The sequence below is a fragment of the Chrysemys picta genome, chromosome 8 (assembly GCF_011386835.1).
Source record: "Chrysemys picta bellii isolate R12L10 chromosome 8, ASM1138683v2, whole genome shotgun sequence".
Classification (NCBI taxonomy): Eukaryota; Metazoa; Chordata; order Testudines; family Emydidae; genus Chrysemys; species Chrysemys picta.
In genome coordinates this window covers 3827626-3846858 of record NC_088798.1, presented here as the reverse complement: position 1 = coordinate 3846858, position 19233 = coordinate 3827626, and the positions used below count along the sequence as shown (strand labels likewise).

The 19233-nt window shown below is 44.2% G+C and overlaps 1 protein-coding gene across 1 annotated transcript in view; it reads left to right on the top strand.

Annotated features, from left to right (window-relative positions):
* The window catches only part of GPBP1L1 (GC-rich promoter binding protein 1 like 1), a 49662-nt gene extending 35845 nt beyond the window's left edge, over nt 1–13817 (top strand). Inside the window, 6 exon segments of the mRNA XM_065553745.1 lie at nt 3613–3706; nt 3709–3754; nt 9210–9366; nt 11554–11678; nt 12548–12650; nt 12900–13817. Coding sequence (XP_065409817.1) covers nt 3613–3706; nt 3709–3754; nt 9210–9366; nt 11554–11678; nt 12548–12650; nt 12900–13046 — 672 coding nt within the window. The 3' untranslated portion in view covers nt 13047–13817.
* Nucleotides 13818–19233: the final 5416 nt, after the last annotated feature.

Sequence of the window (19233 nt, the reverse complement as noted above, 5' to 3'; positions counted from 1 at the left end):
TTTTTACTCCAAGTGGTTTTGATTGTTTGCAGTTGGCTTTGATAGTTTTCCAACTGTTCTGGGATGGACAAGGGTAGACAATTGAACCTTGCATTACATCACCAGCTGACCAGGGAGGGGTGAGGACACCTTGTGCTTGAATGGGCCATCACCAAAACACGATTCCCTGGTGACACTTTTACTCCGGGACCATAAGGCATAGTTATCAATATACACCTCTACCCCGATATAACGCTGTCCTTGGGAGCCAAAAATGTTACCACATTATAGGTGAAACCGCGTTGTATTGAACTTGCTTTGATCCGCCGGAGTGCGCAGCGCAGCGCCGCCCTCCCTCCCCCCCAGCCCCCCCCCCCCCCCCCCCCCCCCGGAGCACTGCTTTACCACATTATATCCAAATTCATGTTATATCGGGTCACGTTATATCGGGGGTAGAGGTGTAGTTAGGTTATTCCTTAAATATTAACTGTGTACACACCTTGCAATGAGTATTGATAATTAAGAGCTTTTAATACAGACCTCACATGCTACCCATCGTTAATAAATACTGTTGAAAGTGGTATATTAGATGTAGTGAGTTTGTCAGGTCTGACAGTAGTTGCTTGTAAAGAACAATGAACCTGTTGGCACCAATGGGTCTCAGTGTCATTGTGAGCATTCCAAGTATTTGTATTATTGTAGTGCCTGGCTCTTGGTCTACGACTAGGTCTTTTCGCTGTGCTAGGTGCTGTACAAACACAAAACACAAATATGATCTCTGTCCCCAGCAGCTTACAATCTAACGCCCACCCCCCAGATTTAGTGTTGTGCCTCACCAGTGGGGTGTTGTGGCAATTTACATTTGGCTTTTGGGAGTTTGAGAGGAACTTGATGTGAAATATAAGCTGTGAAAAAGGTGGAAATCCATTTCACCAGTGTTGGGGTTTTTGGAGCGGGGAATGAGTGTTCTATGTACTTTGAATCTGCTTATGCTCTTCCATACAGAAACTCCTCATAGTTAATACTAACCGGAGAATTGTGCCTTCAGGTTCTTGAGCAAAAATTGACATTTTGATGTGACTGCCATTTTCAGAGGTTCCTATTTAAGAGATTACTGTAAATTAAATATGATAGTGCAAGAAGTATGCTCTAGTTCAGGGGTAGGCAACCTATGGCACGCGTGCCGAACGCGGCACACAAGCTGATTTTCAGTGGCACTCACACTGCCGGGGTCCTGGCCACCGGTCCGGGGGGGCTCTGCATTTTAATTTAATTTTAAATGACGCTTCTTAAACATTTTAAAAACCTTATTTACTTTACATACAACAATAGTTTAGTTATATATTATAGACTTATAGAAAGAGACCTTCTAAACACATTAAAATGTATGACTGGCACGCGAAACCTTAAATCAGAGTGAATAAATGAAGACGCGGCACACCACTTCTGAAAGGTTGCCGACCCCTGCTCTAGTTAGACAGAAATGAAGGCACAAGCTCTACCCCAGGAAGTTTACAATCGAAATCAGTTTCTAACCTGTGGGGGAGGCATCAGACTAGTCAATGAGAGGGGAGCCGAAGCCAGAGGAGGTGATCGATGTGGGAGAGGGAAGGTGCAGGACCCCAGGTTGATGCAACTTCCCCTGACTCACTGCAAGCATATTGCTGCATAGCAAATAAAGCTACTGGCGGCTCCCCGAAAATCTTTCCTGCCCTTCTTTGTGAGGCTGCTAACGGAGCTGGACATTGTAAAAGTCAAAGGTGTAGTAGGGCTGCGGCCTCGGTGTGCCAGCCCAGGCTTCTCTCTCCTCAGCTTTGAGTGGCAAATCGATGGTTGTCCACCTCCAGCATCGTATCCCTTCTGATTAGGGAATGGGGAGAGGGATTCGGTTTTTACCAGTGCGGGGAGTAAGGGTGAAGAGTCAGCAAAATATAAGAAGGAAGAAAAATACATCAAGGAAACAAATGAGGAAATACAGAGAAACAGTGGCCTCTGCTGTCCTTTTTTACAAAGTACATTATCCATTTTAGACTCCTATTTAACTTAGGGCACGTCTTCACTACCCGGCGTATCGGCGGGTAGCAATCGATTTATCCGGGATCGATATATCGCGTCTCGTTAAGCCGCGATATATCGATCCCCAAACGCGGTCACCGTCGACTCCGGAACGCCACCAGAGCGAGTGATCTGAATCGATTCCTTCTCTTCTCCCCCCCCCCCCCCCAACCCGTGTAGACCAAGCCTTTAAATCCCAGATATATCCTGGATGAGCATTGATATCAGAAATTCAGAATAGTTAAAATGAAGCTGTAAATTTTTTAGAAAAAATAAATAAATTAAATATTCCTCAGCTGTCTTGTTCCTGTGCTGCTTCGTGCCATCTCTCTCATTTGGGGATCGTTGTTGCACAGTTTGTCCTTAGTGGCTGAGAGGTCCAAGATGATACTTTTCCAAGTAGAAGACATTTATCATGAAGCAGCTTTCTGCAACTGCAATTATTGCTTGGCCATCAAATAATAGTTGCAGATATATCCTGATGGTGGATACTAGTTGGGTGAAGTTGCCCTACTCCAGGGGTCGGGAACATTTGGCACGCAGCTCGCCAGGGTAAGCACCCTGGCGGGCCGGGCCAGTTTTATTATACCTGCTGACGTGGCGGGTTCGGCCGATCGCGGCCCCCACTGGCCGCGGTTCGCCGTCCCAGGCCAATGGGGGCGGCGAGAAGCGGAGCGAGCGATGTGCTGGCCGCGGCTTCCCGCTGCCCCCATTGACCCGGGACGGCGAACCGCGGCCAAACCTGCCCCCCAAACCGGGGCCGCGATCGCCCAAACCTCCCGCGTCAGCAGGTAAATAAAACTGGCCCGGCCCCCCAGGGTGCTTACCCTGGCGAGCCGCGTGCCAAACATTGCCGACCCCTGCCCTACTCTGAGTAGTTACATGTGAATTGGCTTAGAAAATGGGCTGGTTTACATGCTTCCATACTCCAGTAACCTGGCTTCTCACTCGGTAAGTTTTGGGCTTCTTGTCTGGATTTTTAGTGTATCCATTGACTTCTGTGTCTTGTTAAACAGCAGGGTACAATCAAACTTTTGTTCCTTTACCCTTCCATGGGGGGGGATTAGGAGTATCTTCCTTGCAACATGGGGAATTCCTGTCTTGCATTCATGCCTTAAAGCTTCTTCCCCATGGCCAGAGGAAGCTCCTGTTGAGTGGTGGTGTATTTAGCACTGTGTAAGAATTTGAATTTTATTACGGTCTCACTTCCTGTGCTGGGAGCAGTTGTGTGATACATTGCATCTCTCAATGGTGACTCCTCCAACTAATGATGGAGCATTCAATTGTTTATAATAGTCCCAACCAATCCTTTGCTAGAAGAGTGATAGCTGTGAAGCAGTTAGAGGGTATTTATGTGGGCAGGGTGGTTCAGCAGGGCAGGAATGGGGGATTCTCAGGATTAAGATGAAAGGGGGATTTGAGGCCATTTTTTGGAGCAGGAGAAGATAATTTGTTCAATTAATCAGACACCTTATTAAGTCAATTTGATGTTGCTTTGATTTTTTTTTACCACTTGCAAGCAACCCATTCTTGTGCCGTACCATTACTGTCTAGTGTATTGTGTTCTCTTCAATATAGCCAAGTCCATGGAAAGCTAACAGAAGTGAACATAAACCAGGCTCGCTTTCCTCCAGCCGTGACTCTGCCTTTACCAGTCCGGTGTCTGTAACCAAACAGCGGTACTGGCGAGTGGCTCAGTTCTCACCACTCTCCCAAAGAGGTAAGGGGTTGGGTTGGGGATAGAACTGGACCTTTTCCAACTAATGTTGCTTTCTATAATTTAAGTACCATGAGAGCTCTTCTATTCGTATTACACAGCTCTGAACACTTGAAGAGTACTCAATCACTTGTATGGTCTTTGCATGTTGAGCTAAGTTCCCTTGTACATTCATGGGAATGCTCTTGGAAGTCTGTCTGTCTATCTTGATGTAAAGTGTGCTGCCAGCAGATTTTGGCTAGATCTGCTGTAATTTCATCACCATCATACAAGGTAGGGTTGCTTTTACATTTTAAGAGCATCATAGGAACTAAACTGGGCATGCCCAGAAACAATGTCCAAACCATCAGCTGCATTACCAGAGTGCAGACGCCAGCCCTGCTGTGTGAGAGCTGTGAACTGAAAGTTAAACGCTGAGGGGCTTCTCTACACAACGCCTTAGGCCTTGTCTACACTGCCACTTTACAGCGCTGCAACTTCCTTACTCAGTCATGTGAAAAAACAGCCCCCTGAGTGCTGCAAGTTTCAGCATGGTCAAGTGGCAGTGTAGACAGTGCACCAGCACTGGGAGCCAACATTCCCAGCGCTAGCAGCTACTCCCCTCGTGGAGATGAGGTTTTTTTACAGCTGGTGCCGTGACTACACGGACACATTAAAGCGCTGCTGCGGCAGCACTTCAACATTGCTAGCAAAGACATACCCTTAGTACACGTGTGTGTGTGTGTGTGTGTGTGTGTGTAAATTCTAGTGTGTTAGTGTCTCACACTAACTAGATCATGTGGACCCTGCTGGTGCACACTAAAAGTTCCCCACATGAATACGTTTCAAAAGAGTTTAAAATGGGGGACTATATTAACACACACTAGGGAACTCTTAGAGCAATGTCATTGGAGGTTTTTAAGAGCAGGTTAGACAATCACCTGACAGGGATGGTCTACATAATACATAGTCCTGCCTTGAGTGCAGGGTGCTGGACTAGAAGATCTCTTGAGGTCCCTTCCAGTCATATGATTCTATGATTCAGTGCTAGCAGGGTTTACACAGGCCCATTAGTGCATGGCACGCTAGTGCGCACCAGAATTTACACCATACAAGACCTGATTTCCATACCACTCTTTAAAATAGGGTGCTAGATTGTCTTGTGTTCTTGCTCTTCCAGCTCACAGCTCTTTACTAGCAATGCATGTGGTGAGCTTTGGGAACAGTTCAAAAGGTTTGGGATGTACAGATGTGTGTACCGTTCCTCTTCAGCTATTGTGTTATTTGTCAGTGTTGATGGTGGCGGATGTACCCCAGTATTCATCTACAAGGTTGTCTTAATTTATAGATTAAGTGTCTGGAAAATTCTTTGGACTTAAATTTACTAGCATTTCAGCAGTCTGTTCATGATAGCCTTTTCTGCCCTTTATTTGTGTAGGTGATATGACTCTAAAAGGGACTTGCTTTCCAAATAGTTTACATCCAAAATGCTGGGTTTGGGCAAAAAAATAGCTAACAGCGGACCCTAATAATGAAGCATTTCCATGAATTTTAAACAATTTTACATTAAAACTTCCCCTGCACTGTTGGGAAGTAAAACACTATGGCTTTGGGTTCGTGCGTGGGCCGAGGGATGCGCTGTCCGCCCTTTCCGCAGCCCCCATTGGCCTGGGGCGGTGAACCGCGGCCAGTGGAGCCATGATCGGCTGAACCTGCGGACGCGGCAGGTAAATAAACTGGCCCGGCTCACCAGAGTGCTTACCCTGGCGAGCCGCGTGCCAGAGGTTGCCGACCCCTGTGTTAGTGTGTAAAAACCAGAAAATTAAACTGGTCTGTTTGTGTCCAAACTAAGTAAAGTACCAAAGGGTAAACAATATAAATCATGGAAAAATTAGACAAGATTTTAAGAAATGACTAGTGATAGTGTCTCCATTTTTGGGTGCTCTGCTTGATACGTAAAAGGGATCTGATCTTAGAGTACCACATTCCCATCCTATGAAAATCTGCTCTCTTTAAGGAGTCAATTGGGTAGCAAAAATTGACACACCCACAATTGCTAGTCACTGCTTGGCCATGATTTTCTGTATCTTTAAATTTTCAGTTTAAATAATCTGGAATGGTGGAAGAAGTTAAACAAGTCGTATCTTGACACTGTTCTTTAGTTTTAATAAACAGTGGTGATGTATTTACTCATCCAGAGATGAATGCCCCCCTGCATATTCGGCAGAAATGTTGCTATTACAAAACTGAGAATCCTTCTTGTGTGAGGCTGCTCTCTCTCTTAACCTTTTGTTTTGAGATCAGAAGTATTCCTGGGAAGGTTTTGTCATCTTTGTGGATATTAAAGTTTGTATAGATTTTTTTTTTTTTTTTTTTACTCATTCTGAACTTTCGCCATTTTTGAACCCCTACACTGGGGTAGTCAGTTATTTCTTGGTCAATGTCCAAATATCTTGGTCAAGGTCCAGATTCCAGAGGTACATTTTTCACACCACAATAACAATACTGATAAGTAAATAAAAAAGATTTAGCGGTATGTTCAAAAGTGTCTGGCGGTCCAGATTTAACCTGCGGTCTGCCTGTTGACTATCCATGCCCTACGCTTTCAGTGTAAGGTACTGGGATATTCTTTTGATCATGAGAGACAATTCTGTGCAAAACACAAAACTGAGGTTTCCAAATTAGGAAATAGCCCACTAATAATGGGTATATAGATGAGTAGTTCTGGTTTTTATGTAATAAAAAAACCCCCATGGAAATAACAAAATTGCCAGTCATCTCCTTGACAACTTTGCTTTTATGTTGTATTCTTTCCCCTCACCCTACCTCTTTGTTGTTTTAGATTGTAAGCCCATTGGGGCAGGGACTTTGTTTTCCCTTATGTCTATACAACACCTAGCACACTTTGGGCACTACTGGAACATAAATACATAATTCAGATAAGCTTCCACCTTCAGGTAAGTAATACCAAACAAAGTTAAATGCACTTGTTATCCAGTACAATAAATACTGCATATAGCCTCTGTAATTTGTTGTCCTAGGCAGCTTTTGCTGTCAGTCTCTGGCCAGCAAGGATGTAGGTTTGTAGGGTATTAATCTGACACTCAAGAGAGAGAGAGCCTGTAATTCAGTCTTTCTACAGAGACTAGTAATACTTAAAGCTATGAAAGTTTCACTCTGTGTTGAACTTCCACCAGCATTGTCTGAGTGGTTAGTAAATTAATAGAAGAAACTCATCTGAAAGTCACTCCATCCTGTGTTCCATAACATCAGTAGCTATATCCAGTTAAACTGGAAATCATTTAAGTTTGTCCAAGCTACAACTGAACTGTAATGCCTAGACTTTTATTTCACATGCTTCTTTTAAAAAAATTGTTTGACAATCTTAGTCTAAACACAGGACTGGGACCCATGAATTTTAATCTCACCTCTGCCACTGACCTGGGGGAAGTAATTTAATCTCTGCTTCTTTCTCTGTCTTTATAATGGCAATAATAACCACCTTTACAGAGGTGTTGAAGAGTGATCAGTTAATACTTGTAAAATGTTCTGAAAATGAGAAGCTCTGTAAAAGTAGAAATACTGACATTACCATAGAGTCCTCCTAGATCTCCCTGAGGATTAGTGTAAGATTCTTCCCTTTATGCAGTCTGCTTTTAAAAGCTAAGGGATGGCTCTTCACTGTTTTCCCCTCGGAGAATATTCTACAGTCTTAAAGGCAAAGTACTGAAAATGAACTTGACATTGTTAAAACTCCTTTCTTCAGCATATCAGGCCTAACTCTCTCATATGAGATCTCCTGGTTCAGATACCTCCAGGACCCGTACACCTGTCTTTCCTTTCTGACTTAGAAGAGGCAGTGTGGGAAGGATGATTGTAAAATAAATAAATAAATAAGCAATGTGCACTTATATTGGTTTTTTTATTGTAAATCTGTTGAAAGCTTTGTGTAGTCAAAGTTAAGGTGGAGAATTTGAGAATTTTATCACTTGTTACAGCTGCTTTTCTCATCCCTTAAAATTTGTAAAATTGAGCTCTTGGTATGTTGGCATTTCTGTATAGGTGTCTTTGAAAAGGGCTGTTCTAGCATGGAGCTTGAGTGTTTTATTGGCTGTCACGTTAAATGGGTATTCCAGTCTACTAGAAATGTCAGACTTTCTTTGTCTATAGTCTGTCACTTGTACAGTCAAACTAATGAGCACACTAAGAATTTTAAATACTACTCCGGGTTTCATTTTATCCTGACAGTCACTCAGATTGGCTGTGAAAGTTTCACAATCACCTGTTTGCTCCTCTCAGTGCTGTACTAGGTGATATTTGGAATAATTGCCTGGCGAATGTTACTGTCTGATGCCAGTGTTTATAGTCTACACTTCTCCAGGAGAGGTTCATTTCATCTTAGCATTATGTGTAATTTAGGAACAAGGAATCCAAGCAGCTGAATATTTTGAGATCCCTTTTCTTTGCCTTTTTTTCTGCTCAGAGGGATTGTATGCTGTACCATACGCATATTTTGCAGAGTAGTTTTCTTTGGCGTCCTAAGGATTGTGTCAGTAGGCAGCACTTCAGTGCCAAGAAAAAATCTAAAATGGTGCTGCAAGGCTCTTCCAACTCCTGCAATGAGGAACTATTTCAGTATGCACCTGTTCTGTTCTCTTACATGCTTTGATTTCTCCTTCCCTCCTTTCACAATTTATGTGAAGGAAAGGGATTGTTTTGTTTATGAGATTTTGATGTGTTATTGTGACCTCTCCTTTCAGTGGAGAGTCCAGACTAATGAGAATAGGATTCCTGTCTTCTGCAAGGACCGCCAGACATGAATACAACAGACAAATACTCGGAGCAGAGGGGAAGTCAGGAGGCTAGAATCCACTGTAAATCCCACCTATAAAAATGAAACAGGTTAACTAATTGAAAGCTAGCTGCCATATTATTGAATACCACCACATGTCATAAATACTACTGAAGACCTCAGGAGATCAGTTTTGTTTAATTTAATGGGATAGACCTTTTATTTGGCACAGAGAACAGGAGTTGGGGGAATGATTTTGCTAATAGGCAGGACTCAGCAGTATATTCCTGGATCATTCCAAGAGCAGAGATGGAATTAACCGGACAGGGAGCCTGTGAGGTAGCTCACACTACCAGGAAGCATATTACGTGAGGAGCAGAACAAGCATGTTAAATTCATGACTGCCTGAGTTAGTGGAGATGAAGAAACAGTTGCAGCAGCAGAAAGAAAGAATTGGTTGGAGACATTCGTTCCAGGTTGGTGAGGAGGAGGGGAGTGGATTTGGAACAGTGCAGCCAAGTTCTCTGGTAGAAATCTGAACTGAGTACTCGTAGGAAATTGCCAGTCAGCTCAGGAGATACAGTCCTAAAAGGTGTGTACACAAACCCTGATCAGGGCTCAAACCCAGCTTTTCTTCAATTGGTATTTGGTAACTTCTGTAATATGTTCCACCTTACTTCTCCAGAGTCCTTCCAGCACCACCCCTCCCATCGAGATCAGCTCTTCGCGTCTGACTAAGCTGATGCGTCGCACCGCCGATAAGAAAAGTGAATTCCTGAAGGCATTGAAAGATGACAGGAATGGAGAGATCACAGAGAACAGAGAATGTGACAAGTTGGAGGATGTAAGAGGACTGCCTACTTTTCTTTCCTGGGAATTGTATATTTTAAGGGACTTCAAATAGACACTATACCAGTGTGTTTAAAAAAAAAAAAAAAATAGTGGCTTCATATTTACACAGCGATAACATGGCTGCCAACTAGCCACATACGTAGGGAGTAGAACTTATCCTTCTCTGGATAGAGAAATGTAGGCTTCTGGGACTGGAACTCAGGAGATTCCCAACGGTCAGTAGTAGCTTAAATCCTGCTTCCTGAGCGGTAGCCACAAGAAAGAATTGCAAATGGCTTCCGTTCTAGGCTGCTGCCATGTGCCAGAGTACATTCCTGCCAACTATCTATTTTAAAATGCCCTCTTATTTTTGATCTGTTTTAAAATGTCTTGACATTTTTCCCTAGGAAAACTCCTCTCCAGAATGGGGTTAGAGAAGTAACTTATTGTAGATCCTAAACGCAAACATTCTGAACTCTCATGTTGCCTCTGCTAGATCATCTGTAGCTGTTAATTAACGAGCACTTGTATCTGTGCTGCCATATCGGTACAGAATGGGAAACAAAGAAAAGCCATAACCTAAAGCAGTGCTCTTCACTATTTTTGAAGTGGGGGCCACTTTGGCAAAAAACCTTCAATGTGAGAGCCACATCGACTACACAATGCTTACTACTCCTTAATGATGTAATGTTACAGAGCCACTCGTGCAACTAAAACGAAGTCTACTTGTACAATAAAACAATACTCCTTTTATAAAATAACCAGGAAAATATATGGAATTAAAAAGGCACCTATGTGAGTAAACTTTTAAAAAGCAGAATAATGCAAAACTTACTTTAAAAACTGGATGAGCGAAATGGTGCCTGTTCCTCCTCGACTTTGTTCATGCAGTATTTGTAATCTGTCATCGCAATCCTAGTAAGCCGTCCAAATGTTTGTTGGTCAGTTTGTTCCTTTTTCTTTTCATCCCTCTGGCTGGGGTGAGGGCTCTAGGGTGGAGTTGGGGATGAGGGGTTTGGGGTGTTGGGAGGGGGCTCAGGGCTGGGGCAGAGGGTTGGGGTGCGGGCTCTGGGGTGGGGCTGGAGATGAGGAGTTTGGGGTGCAGGCAGGCTGCCCCAGGGCTGGGGCCAGAGGACTGGCAGCAAATAGCTCCAGGGAAGGTCTCTCTCCTTGCCAGCAGGCAGCACGGAGTTCTGGGGGAAGGGGTCCTCTGTCCCCCCTGCCGGCAGGCAGCACAGAGCTCCAGGGGAAGGGGAGAGGCCCACAGCAGCCCTGCAAGCCCCAGCTTGCTCCCCTTCACAGTTCCCACCTACCCCCTACCTCTCTAGGTCCCTGCTGTGCTGCCCTTTAGAGCTGCTGTGTGGCTATTTATAGCCTGCTGCACGGCCACACAGCTTAGAGGGAACTTAGGGAGCCGCACTTAGGGTCACTGGGAGCCGCCACCGGCTCGCGGGCCTTGCAATGAAGAACGCTGACCTAAAGAAATGCAGGAAGAAAATGAAAATATATGGCAAAGGGAAAAGGGCAACGTTTGGTTAGAATTGGCAGGATTCTAAGAGGGCTTTCTAAAAAATGGGAAGGAACAATATTTTAGAAGAATGCTTACTCTTTAAATATCATTGCAGGACTGACATCTCCATTTATATAGCTTAGTTCTGGTAGCATAGTTTAAAAAGACTGCAACTTCCGTTTACTTTCTGTTCAACAAACTGTACACTGAGAAAATCTACACTGGACCCAGAGTAGTTTAAATGAATTCGGCCCTGGTGAAAGTGCAGGCGTGACAGACCTGGCAAATTGAACACGCTCTGCACATCCGGTAGGACGGTGCCTCGCTCTGCCAGTGTTTGTCCTAATGTAGAAGGGCACCTCTGAGGGTCAGAGTGCAGTCTCCATGGCGCATAGTGTCTTTGGCATCTCTGAATCCATAATGGTGGTAATGTGGTGTGGACATTTGTCCCTTAAAAATTAAACTGCAGCCCACCAAACTCTCACTTTGCCCCTCTCACTTCACCAATGTCTGATGGCAACTGCTTTCTGTTATTACCAACTCGTGCTCTGAAGCACTGACTTAAGATAAAGGGTTTTATTCTCTCTGGAGTCATCCACTCAAGAACACTAGCTTCAAGACTCGAACTGTGCTGTATGCATGAAGGATCAGTCTCTCAATGATGTGATTTGACTTACATTTTTCGTTTAGATGGAGGGCAGCAGCACACCAGAACCAAAGGAAAACTGGGAAGAGAATTGCCATCAGAATGGCCTTTCTCTCCCTTTGATGGAGGAGGGGGAGAACCTGTCTCATTCACTGGAAGCAGAACACAGGTGAGGCAACAGCAGAACATGTGCTGAAGATGTCTCTCAAATCATTTTGTCACATTGTGTGAGGAAAAGGCAGGTGCTTAGAAGATTCTCTTCTCCAGAAAACAAGTGTCTTGCATATTCTGAGCTGCAGGGGTGTGGCTTTCTTATGGCACTGGGGCTGGCAGAAAGTAAAATATTGGGGTGAAATTCTGGCCTCGTTGAGCTCAATGGGGCCAAGATTTTACAGAAGTTCTGTAATTAACCCTCTAGCACTCTTCTAGCTTTGCATCCATAAGTCATTTAGTGCTGCCTGGCTTAGCTCTTTCCCACACTAGGTGGCCAGGCAGGCTCTCAAGTGCTATTCTGCTTGATCTGCAGAAGGGACTTCCAAATGTGGGGGTGCAGAGGTTGATGACATATCACCACATCTCTCCTCCCAACTCTTCCTGGAATGCTGCTGTGCTTTGTCAGTATGCTAATTTGATAAGAAATTGCCCCAAATTCTATAAAGCTATGAGAAGTGGGAAGAAGATACTTGCATGCATGTCTAAATATGCCTTCTGGTTGTGTGAGCAAGAGGAGTGTGACCTAGCTGTTTAATCAGGGCACCAGGAATAAGGAAATTCTGAGTTCTAATGTTTTCTCGGCTGCCATACATACTTTCTCTGTGTCCCTGGGTTAATCATTAGCCTTCTTTCTTACCTTCCTTATCTGTCTAAATGCAAAGTATTATTTATATAGCGTTTTCTAAAACTAGAAAACCCTTCCTGGAGGGATCGTAGTAGTTGAGTAGAAAAATCACACACCTTATCATGCACCTGGTTAAATTTGACTTTTCCATTTGCCTTTTTGATTCTTTTTAACCCCTCACCCCCTTTTTCATGACTCAGGTTACTGAAAGCAATGGGATGGCAGGAGTATCCTGAAAATGATGAGAACTACCTTCCCCTCACTGAGGATGAGCTCAGAGAGTTCCAACTTAAATCAGAGCAGGTATAGTACAGCTCTTGCCATAATGATGGTGCTTCTTCCTCACCGATTTCACACACATCTTTGACTGTTGTTCTGAATTACAAAGAACTAAATAGAACTTGTGTATTGATTTAAAGTGATTGTCTAGTGGGAAAAATTTACAAACATATTGTCCCCACTAGAAAAATATATATATACTGACAAACATGTATATTGTCTCTGACCCTGACTCTTCACAATTTTTTATCTATTTATGTTTCTTCCTTGTAGCTAAGAAGAAATGGATTTGGGAAGAATGGATTTCTTCAGGGCCGTAGCTCCAGCCTGTTCTCCCACTGGAGAAGCACTTTTAAGACCGAGTTGGAGGACTCAGACACAGAAACTAGTAGCAGCGAAACGTCAGATGACGATGCCTGAAAGTGGGCACAAAACATTTAAAACAAACAAAACCAACCCAATAAACTCAGTTCATAGTTCAACATGTGTTTGGGGTTGTATAAACTAAACAGAGTTTATTCTGTCTCCAGTCTGTTTTTCTTTTGTTGTTGAATACTTCATGCACAAGGGAAATAATTGTATCCCAAAGAAGAGAGAAATTGGCTTGTTTAGCTTTTTCTTTTGGTTTTGCCCTTCTGCTTAATAGAAGTTTGTGCAGCTAGCAAATTTATGATGAGAATCCCTCATCAGGCAATGCACAAGTTCAGTCTTGTAAGCAGGATACAGGTGACTGACTGATCTTTGCAACAACAAGCGTCTAATAATGCCGCCGCATTACATAATGTTGCGCGGTAACAATGTGCTAAAACAATCATTGTCAATGACAAAATGGCTATTGACGTTCTAATTGTGTTAAATTAATGCTAATAACATGACTTTTTTTTTATTTTTTATTTTTTTTTGCGGCTCGGGGAGCTTCATCACTTAACCAGGCGTTTGTGGTTTTCTTTTATGGGTACAGCTGTAAAATATTTGGACATAGGACTTGTTTGTGTTCTTCTTGCAGCCTTGATATTCAGGGTGGATTGTAAAATATAAATTTTTTGTGAGATTTCAAAGATTAAGATTATTTTGATAACATTATTTACAGATTTAAAAAGGTGACTATCACATTGAGTCTGTATGAGGGGAAAAAACTACTGCATCAAAAAATAACTAACTTGGAATAAATATTTTGCATCAGTTTGCCAATTCTAGTTGTCTTTCTTATGGAAGGAAATCTTTCCTCAAATGAATATGAAACTATGGGGTTTTAATAGCACCAGGAAATAAACACTTTGTTCTCCCCAACCCTCCTTCTCTCCCCCCCCCCCCTCCAGTTTATTCCCACTTTGAAAACATTGTTTTCTGTGGTGCTCATAATTCAATAGCTAACCTACTCCTTTTTTAGAAGGGATAGTGGTTAGCCCTTAACTGTTTTGAAACTCATGTAAAGAAAAAGATCCAATTTAATTTTTACTACAGTATTAAAAGCAGTTTGCTTTCCTCACCCTCTCTCCCACCCTCAACTTAGACAATATAGACCATGAAGCTAGATTGGTCATTTTTCACTTCCAGTTTCTCATGCTGTAGTGCAGTGATGTTGTTTGTTTTCAATCCAAATGAAGCTCTTTTAATTGAAATCTTTTTAAAAAAATCATGAAAACATTTCTATTTGTTTGTAAAGTTTCTGTTTAATCTATCCATGGCCTAAACTCTGAGTGTCCCTTTAACTTCAGCTTGTATGCTAGTAACTTTGGGAACTGTCAACTGGAATGTTAACTTGTTAAATGTGGTTGCAGATCAGTCAGATGAAGCTGTATACTAAAGGTGAAATTCTAGCCCCATTGAAATCAATGGCAGAACTCCCATTGACCTCAGAGGGGCCCAGATTTCACCTTAGGTTTTTAATACATCCCACTAAAATAGCTTCTGGTCAGACTGAAAATGGTAAAATGTTAATACATTTAGCAGTGCAATGGTAGGTCTTTTCATTCATTTTTAATAGCTACTTAGAATCCAGATAACATTTTCCAGTGTATCCTAAACTGCATTAATTTTCAATTTTGGGGCCTCCGTGGGTTCACATTGTTGCTTTGAAACTAACAGTAAAATGATATAATTTAATAAAGGCGGCGGGGGGGGCTAAAGAAAACATTTTTACCTCTATTATCTAGCAGTCAGTCTTGTGGGGTCCATCTGACTCTGCTTTCTGAAACAAAGTGGAAGTCTATAAATCACATATCAAATCAACCAGTTCCTTTAGGTGTGATTTGAGAGCTACAGTCCTGGGATTTGTCTACATGAAAGCTGTATCAGTTTAACTTAAGGTGTGATTTTTTTATCACATTTTGTTAAACTGACATGAAAGATTGTGTAGGACTTTATTTTGGTTTACAGCAGGGTTATTTAAGTCTATTAGGAACACGCTCTTCTTCGAGGAGTGTCGCTGTGGTTGCTCCACTTTTGGTGTCTTGGCGCCCTGCGCTTCTAGTCGCAGACTTGTGGTAGCAGTGCCCCGGTTGGCCGTGCATGCGTGGCAGCCGGCTTGCGCCACTCTGAGCAGCTACCCCGTGAATGCAGCCAACCATTACCCAGTTCCTTCTCTACTGCCCTTGGTTTCGGTCAGAACGAGAGCAGCACCGTTATCCGCTCTCATATTCCTTTAATCTCTGCCCTTTTCTCAGCGTATTTTCCTCGTTTATCTCTCCATTTATTTTCTTTTGTTTTCACATTAAAAAAAAAAAAGCAAAAAAACTTTCCCCTTTTTTCTCTCCACCTCAGGCAGGCAGTCGCTGAAGAGGCATTAGACCGGGACTATTTCTCATTCTTTATTCAGCTTAACCTCTTGGATATGCCTGGTTCTCCAGGTCTCAAGCACTGTCTGACCTGCAGACTTTCAATACCAGTGACAGACGGCCGCTCGCAGTGTGTCTGTCTGTGGGAGACGCACGTTACCCAACAGTGTCCCCACTGCAAGAAACTCAGTGTGGACAAGAGAGGCCAGGAACCTCTAATTAAAACCTTTAATGATGGAGAGATTCCGCTGGCCCTGACTCCAGAACACCACCTGACCAGTCCTCACCTGCAGCTGCCTCAGAGATGGGGTCCTCTGCAAAAATGGCTGCTAAGGACCCTGGTCCTACCAAAGTCACAAAAAAGTGGTCTCACGCGTTGGCCCACCAGGATTTGCCTCCAAAACGCGATCCCTGACCGCAAAAACTGCCCCAGTACCGACAGCACCCAGAGCGCCAGACCACAAGGCACCGGGACCGTCCAGTACTGAGACGTCCCAAGGAGCAAAAGTCCCTGTGCGGTCTCACTCTTATAGCAGCAAAACTAAGCCTCCTAGCTCAGCACCGAGAAACAGAAACCTCAGGCACAGAGCCAAGACTATTGCGCCACTTGCTTCACCAATACAATATGGCAAGTCTGCGGCACCGACAATGCTCCCTCTGATTCCCAGCCTGAGTTTGCCTGCAATGCCAGCACCGAGCCTCCCGGTACCAGGACAGTTTGTCAGCCAGGCGGACCTACTCACTGCTTCCACCTGGGAACTCCGCTCTTTGGAAATGGTAGCACCCCAGCCAGGTCGGGGCCAAGCTTTATCACTACACCCGCTGGCTTGGCCCCTCTTCTCTCCAGTGATGAAGAGGAGGAAGTGGAGACAGAAATGGGCATACTGGGACCCCTGGGCATTATACAGAGCCCAGACCATCCAGCTCTCCAATCCAGGTCCAGGACACAGCGATCGTCTCCGCCATCTGCTCCAGCTTCCCCAGAACTGCTGGAGGAGAAAGCCGAAGAATCTGCTGACAGGCCAGAGGGTGACACCCTCCCACCTACCCAGATCCCAACTTAGTCTCTGGACGAAACAATAATGCCGCCTCCCCCCATGTTGGGAAATTACTTCAAATCCTTTCAGGATTTGTTTAAAAGCATAGCTGATTCATTAGACATCTCACTTGCTGAGTTACCAGAGACTCAACATAAGCTGACAGATCTATTGCAAGCTGCTTAGTCAGCCAAGATGGCAATCCTATTAATGCTGCCATCATGGACCTTGCAAAAACCGTATGGCAGACTCCAGCCACAGACCCATCTTCTTGTAAGCAATCTGACAAGTACTACTATGTGCCGGCTAAAGGAGCTGAGTTTTTGTTTACCCAGCCTACCCCAAACTCATTGGTGGTAGAGGCAGTTAATCAAAGGGGGGAAGCAACATCAGACCAAAACCACCCCCTATGATAAAGACTGGAAATGCCTCTTCGGCAGGAGAGCCTATTCGTCGGCGACCCTCCAGTTTCGTATAGCAAACTATTCTGCGTTACCGGCCAAGTACACACATTTTTTTCTCAGATGTCACCTTTTATTGAGCATATCCCAGCTGACAAAAAAGAACAATATAAGGCCGATATACCTGAAGGTTTCCTCATCACCAGAATGGCCCTGCAGGCTTCTCTGGATTCTGCTGACACGGCAGCTCATTCCATCGCCCCGTCCATTGTCATGTGGAGGGCTTCATGGCTCCATCTCTCTGGCTTCTCCAGGTAAGTTCAGGCGACAATAGAGGACTTACGTTTTGAGGGGCAAAAATTGTTTGCAGGCAGCACGGACGTCTCCTTACGCACCCTGAAGGACTCCTGTGCGACACTAAAGAGACTTGGAATCTATATTCCTGCAAACAAAAAGAAATGGCAGGTTCTACAACAAACGATTCTGCCCTCCCCCATACACCCAGCCTCAACGACATTATGACCAACGCCGCAGCAGTGCCAGACGAGACGCCATCAGATGCTGGAGCAGTTGTCTACATCTGTGAGCCATCCATTGCTAGACAAACGTTTTGAGTGTTGGTCGAGGACACGAGAGCCCCACATTCTCTAAATCCAGTCACCTCTCATTTCCAGCCCATTTGGGGCCCGCTTTACACCCTTTTACCCAGTCTGGAGAACCATCACCTCAGACAAGTGGTTCTGGAAATTATACAGAAGGGCTGTTCCATTCCCTTTCTTTCCATTCCACCTACCCACCCCCCTTCCCCGTCCCTCTTCAGGGACCCATCTCACGAGTACCTGTTACAGCAGGAAATACACCATCTCCTGCAATTAGGTGTTGTGGAGCTAATACTGGTTCAGCACAGGGGTCTGGGATTCTACTCAAATTACTTCCTCAGTCCGAAGAAAACAGGTGCATGGAGGCCCATTCTGGACTTGCGCAAACTGAACAAGTTTGTGAGAACACAGCGCTTCAAGATGGTAACCCTAGCAGCCATAATTTTGGCATTGGAGAAAGGAGACTGGCTCTTGGCCTTTGACCTACAGGACGCTTACTTTCACGTCACTATCCACCCAGCACACAGGAGATTCCTACGATTCACTCGGGGCAACCTACACTACCAAGACAAGGTACTTCCTTTCGGCCTTGCCACGGCTCCAAGAGTATTTTTCAAAGTATTGGCCGTTATAGTAGCACATCCTCGCAGGCAAGGTGTGACCACATTCCCCTATCCAGATGACTGCCTGCTAAAAGCACCAACATAAGACAAGGCAGTCCACGCTACTCACACCACTTTAACCCTATTTACAAACCTAGGGTTACAAACCAACCTACAGAAATCCACCCTGACCCAAACCCCACAACTAGACTTCATAAGCGCACACCTCGACTGTGTCACAGCATCAGCACGGCTACCCCAACCACAGTTTCTTGCCTTAACAAACCTAATCCCGGGAGAAGGATAGCTCAGTGGTTTGAGCATTGGCCTGCTAAACCCGTCAGGGACAGTACTTGGTCCTGCTAGTGAAGGCAGGGGACTGGACTCAATGACCTTTCCAAGGTCCCTTCCAGTTCTATGAGATAGGTATACCTCTATATGTTATTATTATTATTAAGAACAGGAGTACTTGTGGCACCTTAGAGACTAACGAATTTATTTGGGCATAAGCTTTCGTGGGCTACAGCCCACTTCTTCAGATGTATAGAATGGAACATATAGTAAGGAGATATATATACATACAGAACATGAAAAGGTGGAAGTAGCCATATCCACTCTAAGAGGCGAATTAATTAAGATGAGCAATTATCAGCAGGAGAGAAAAAACTTTTGTAGTGATAATCAAGATGGCTCATTTCAGACATTTGACAAGTAAGACAGTAAGAGTAAGCCCACAAACGTCCGCCAGAACATGCCTACAATTTCTCGGACACATGACGGCAACTACGTTTGTTGTGAAACATGCCAGGCTGCATATGAGATGTCTACAAACCTGGCTACGCACTGTATACATTCCTCAGACACTCGATCAACAGACGGCTTACAATGCCCAGCAGAGTGAAAGACTCGCTCACATAGTGGACAAAACAAACGTCTGCTTAGGCGTTCCCTTCCAACGGGAAACCCCATTAGTCACTATCACCACATACGCCTCTTTTGGTAGGATGGGGGGGGACACACTTGGCCGACATCATCATCTAGGGCTGATGGTCCCTAGAGGAGTCAAATCTCCACATAAATCTACTGGAGCTCCGAGCAGTTCAAAACACCTGCCATCACTTTCTCCCCCTGATCCACAACAAAACTGTCCAGATTCTCATGGACAATTTGGCAACTGTTTTATATAAATCG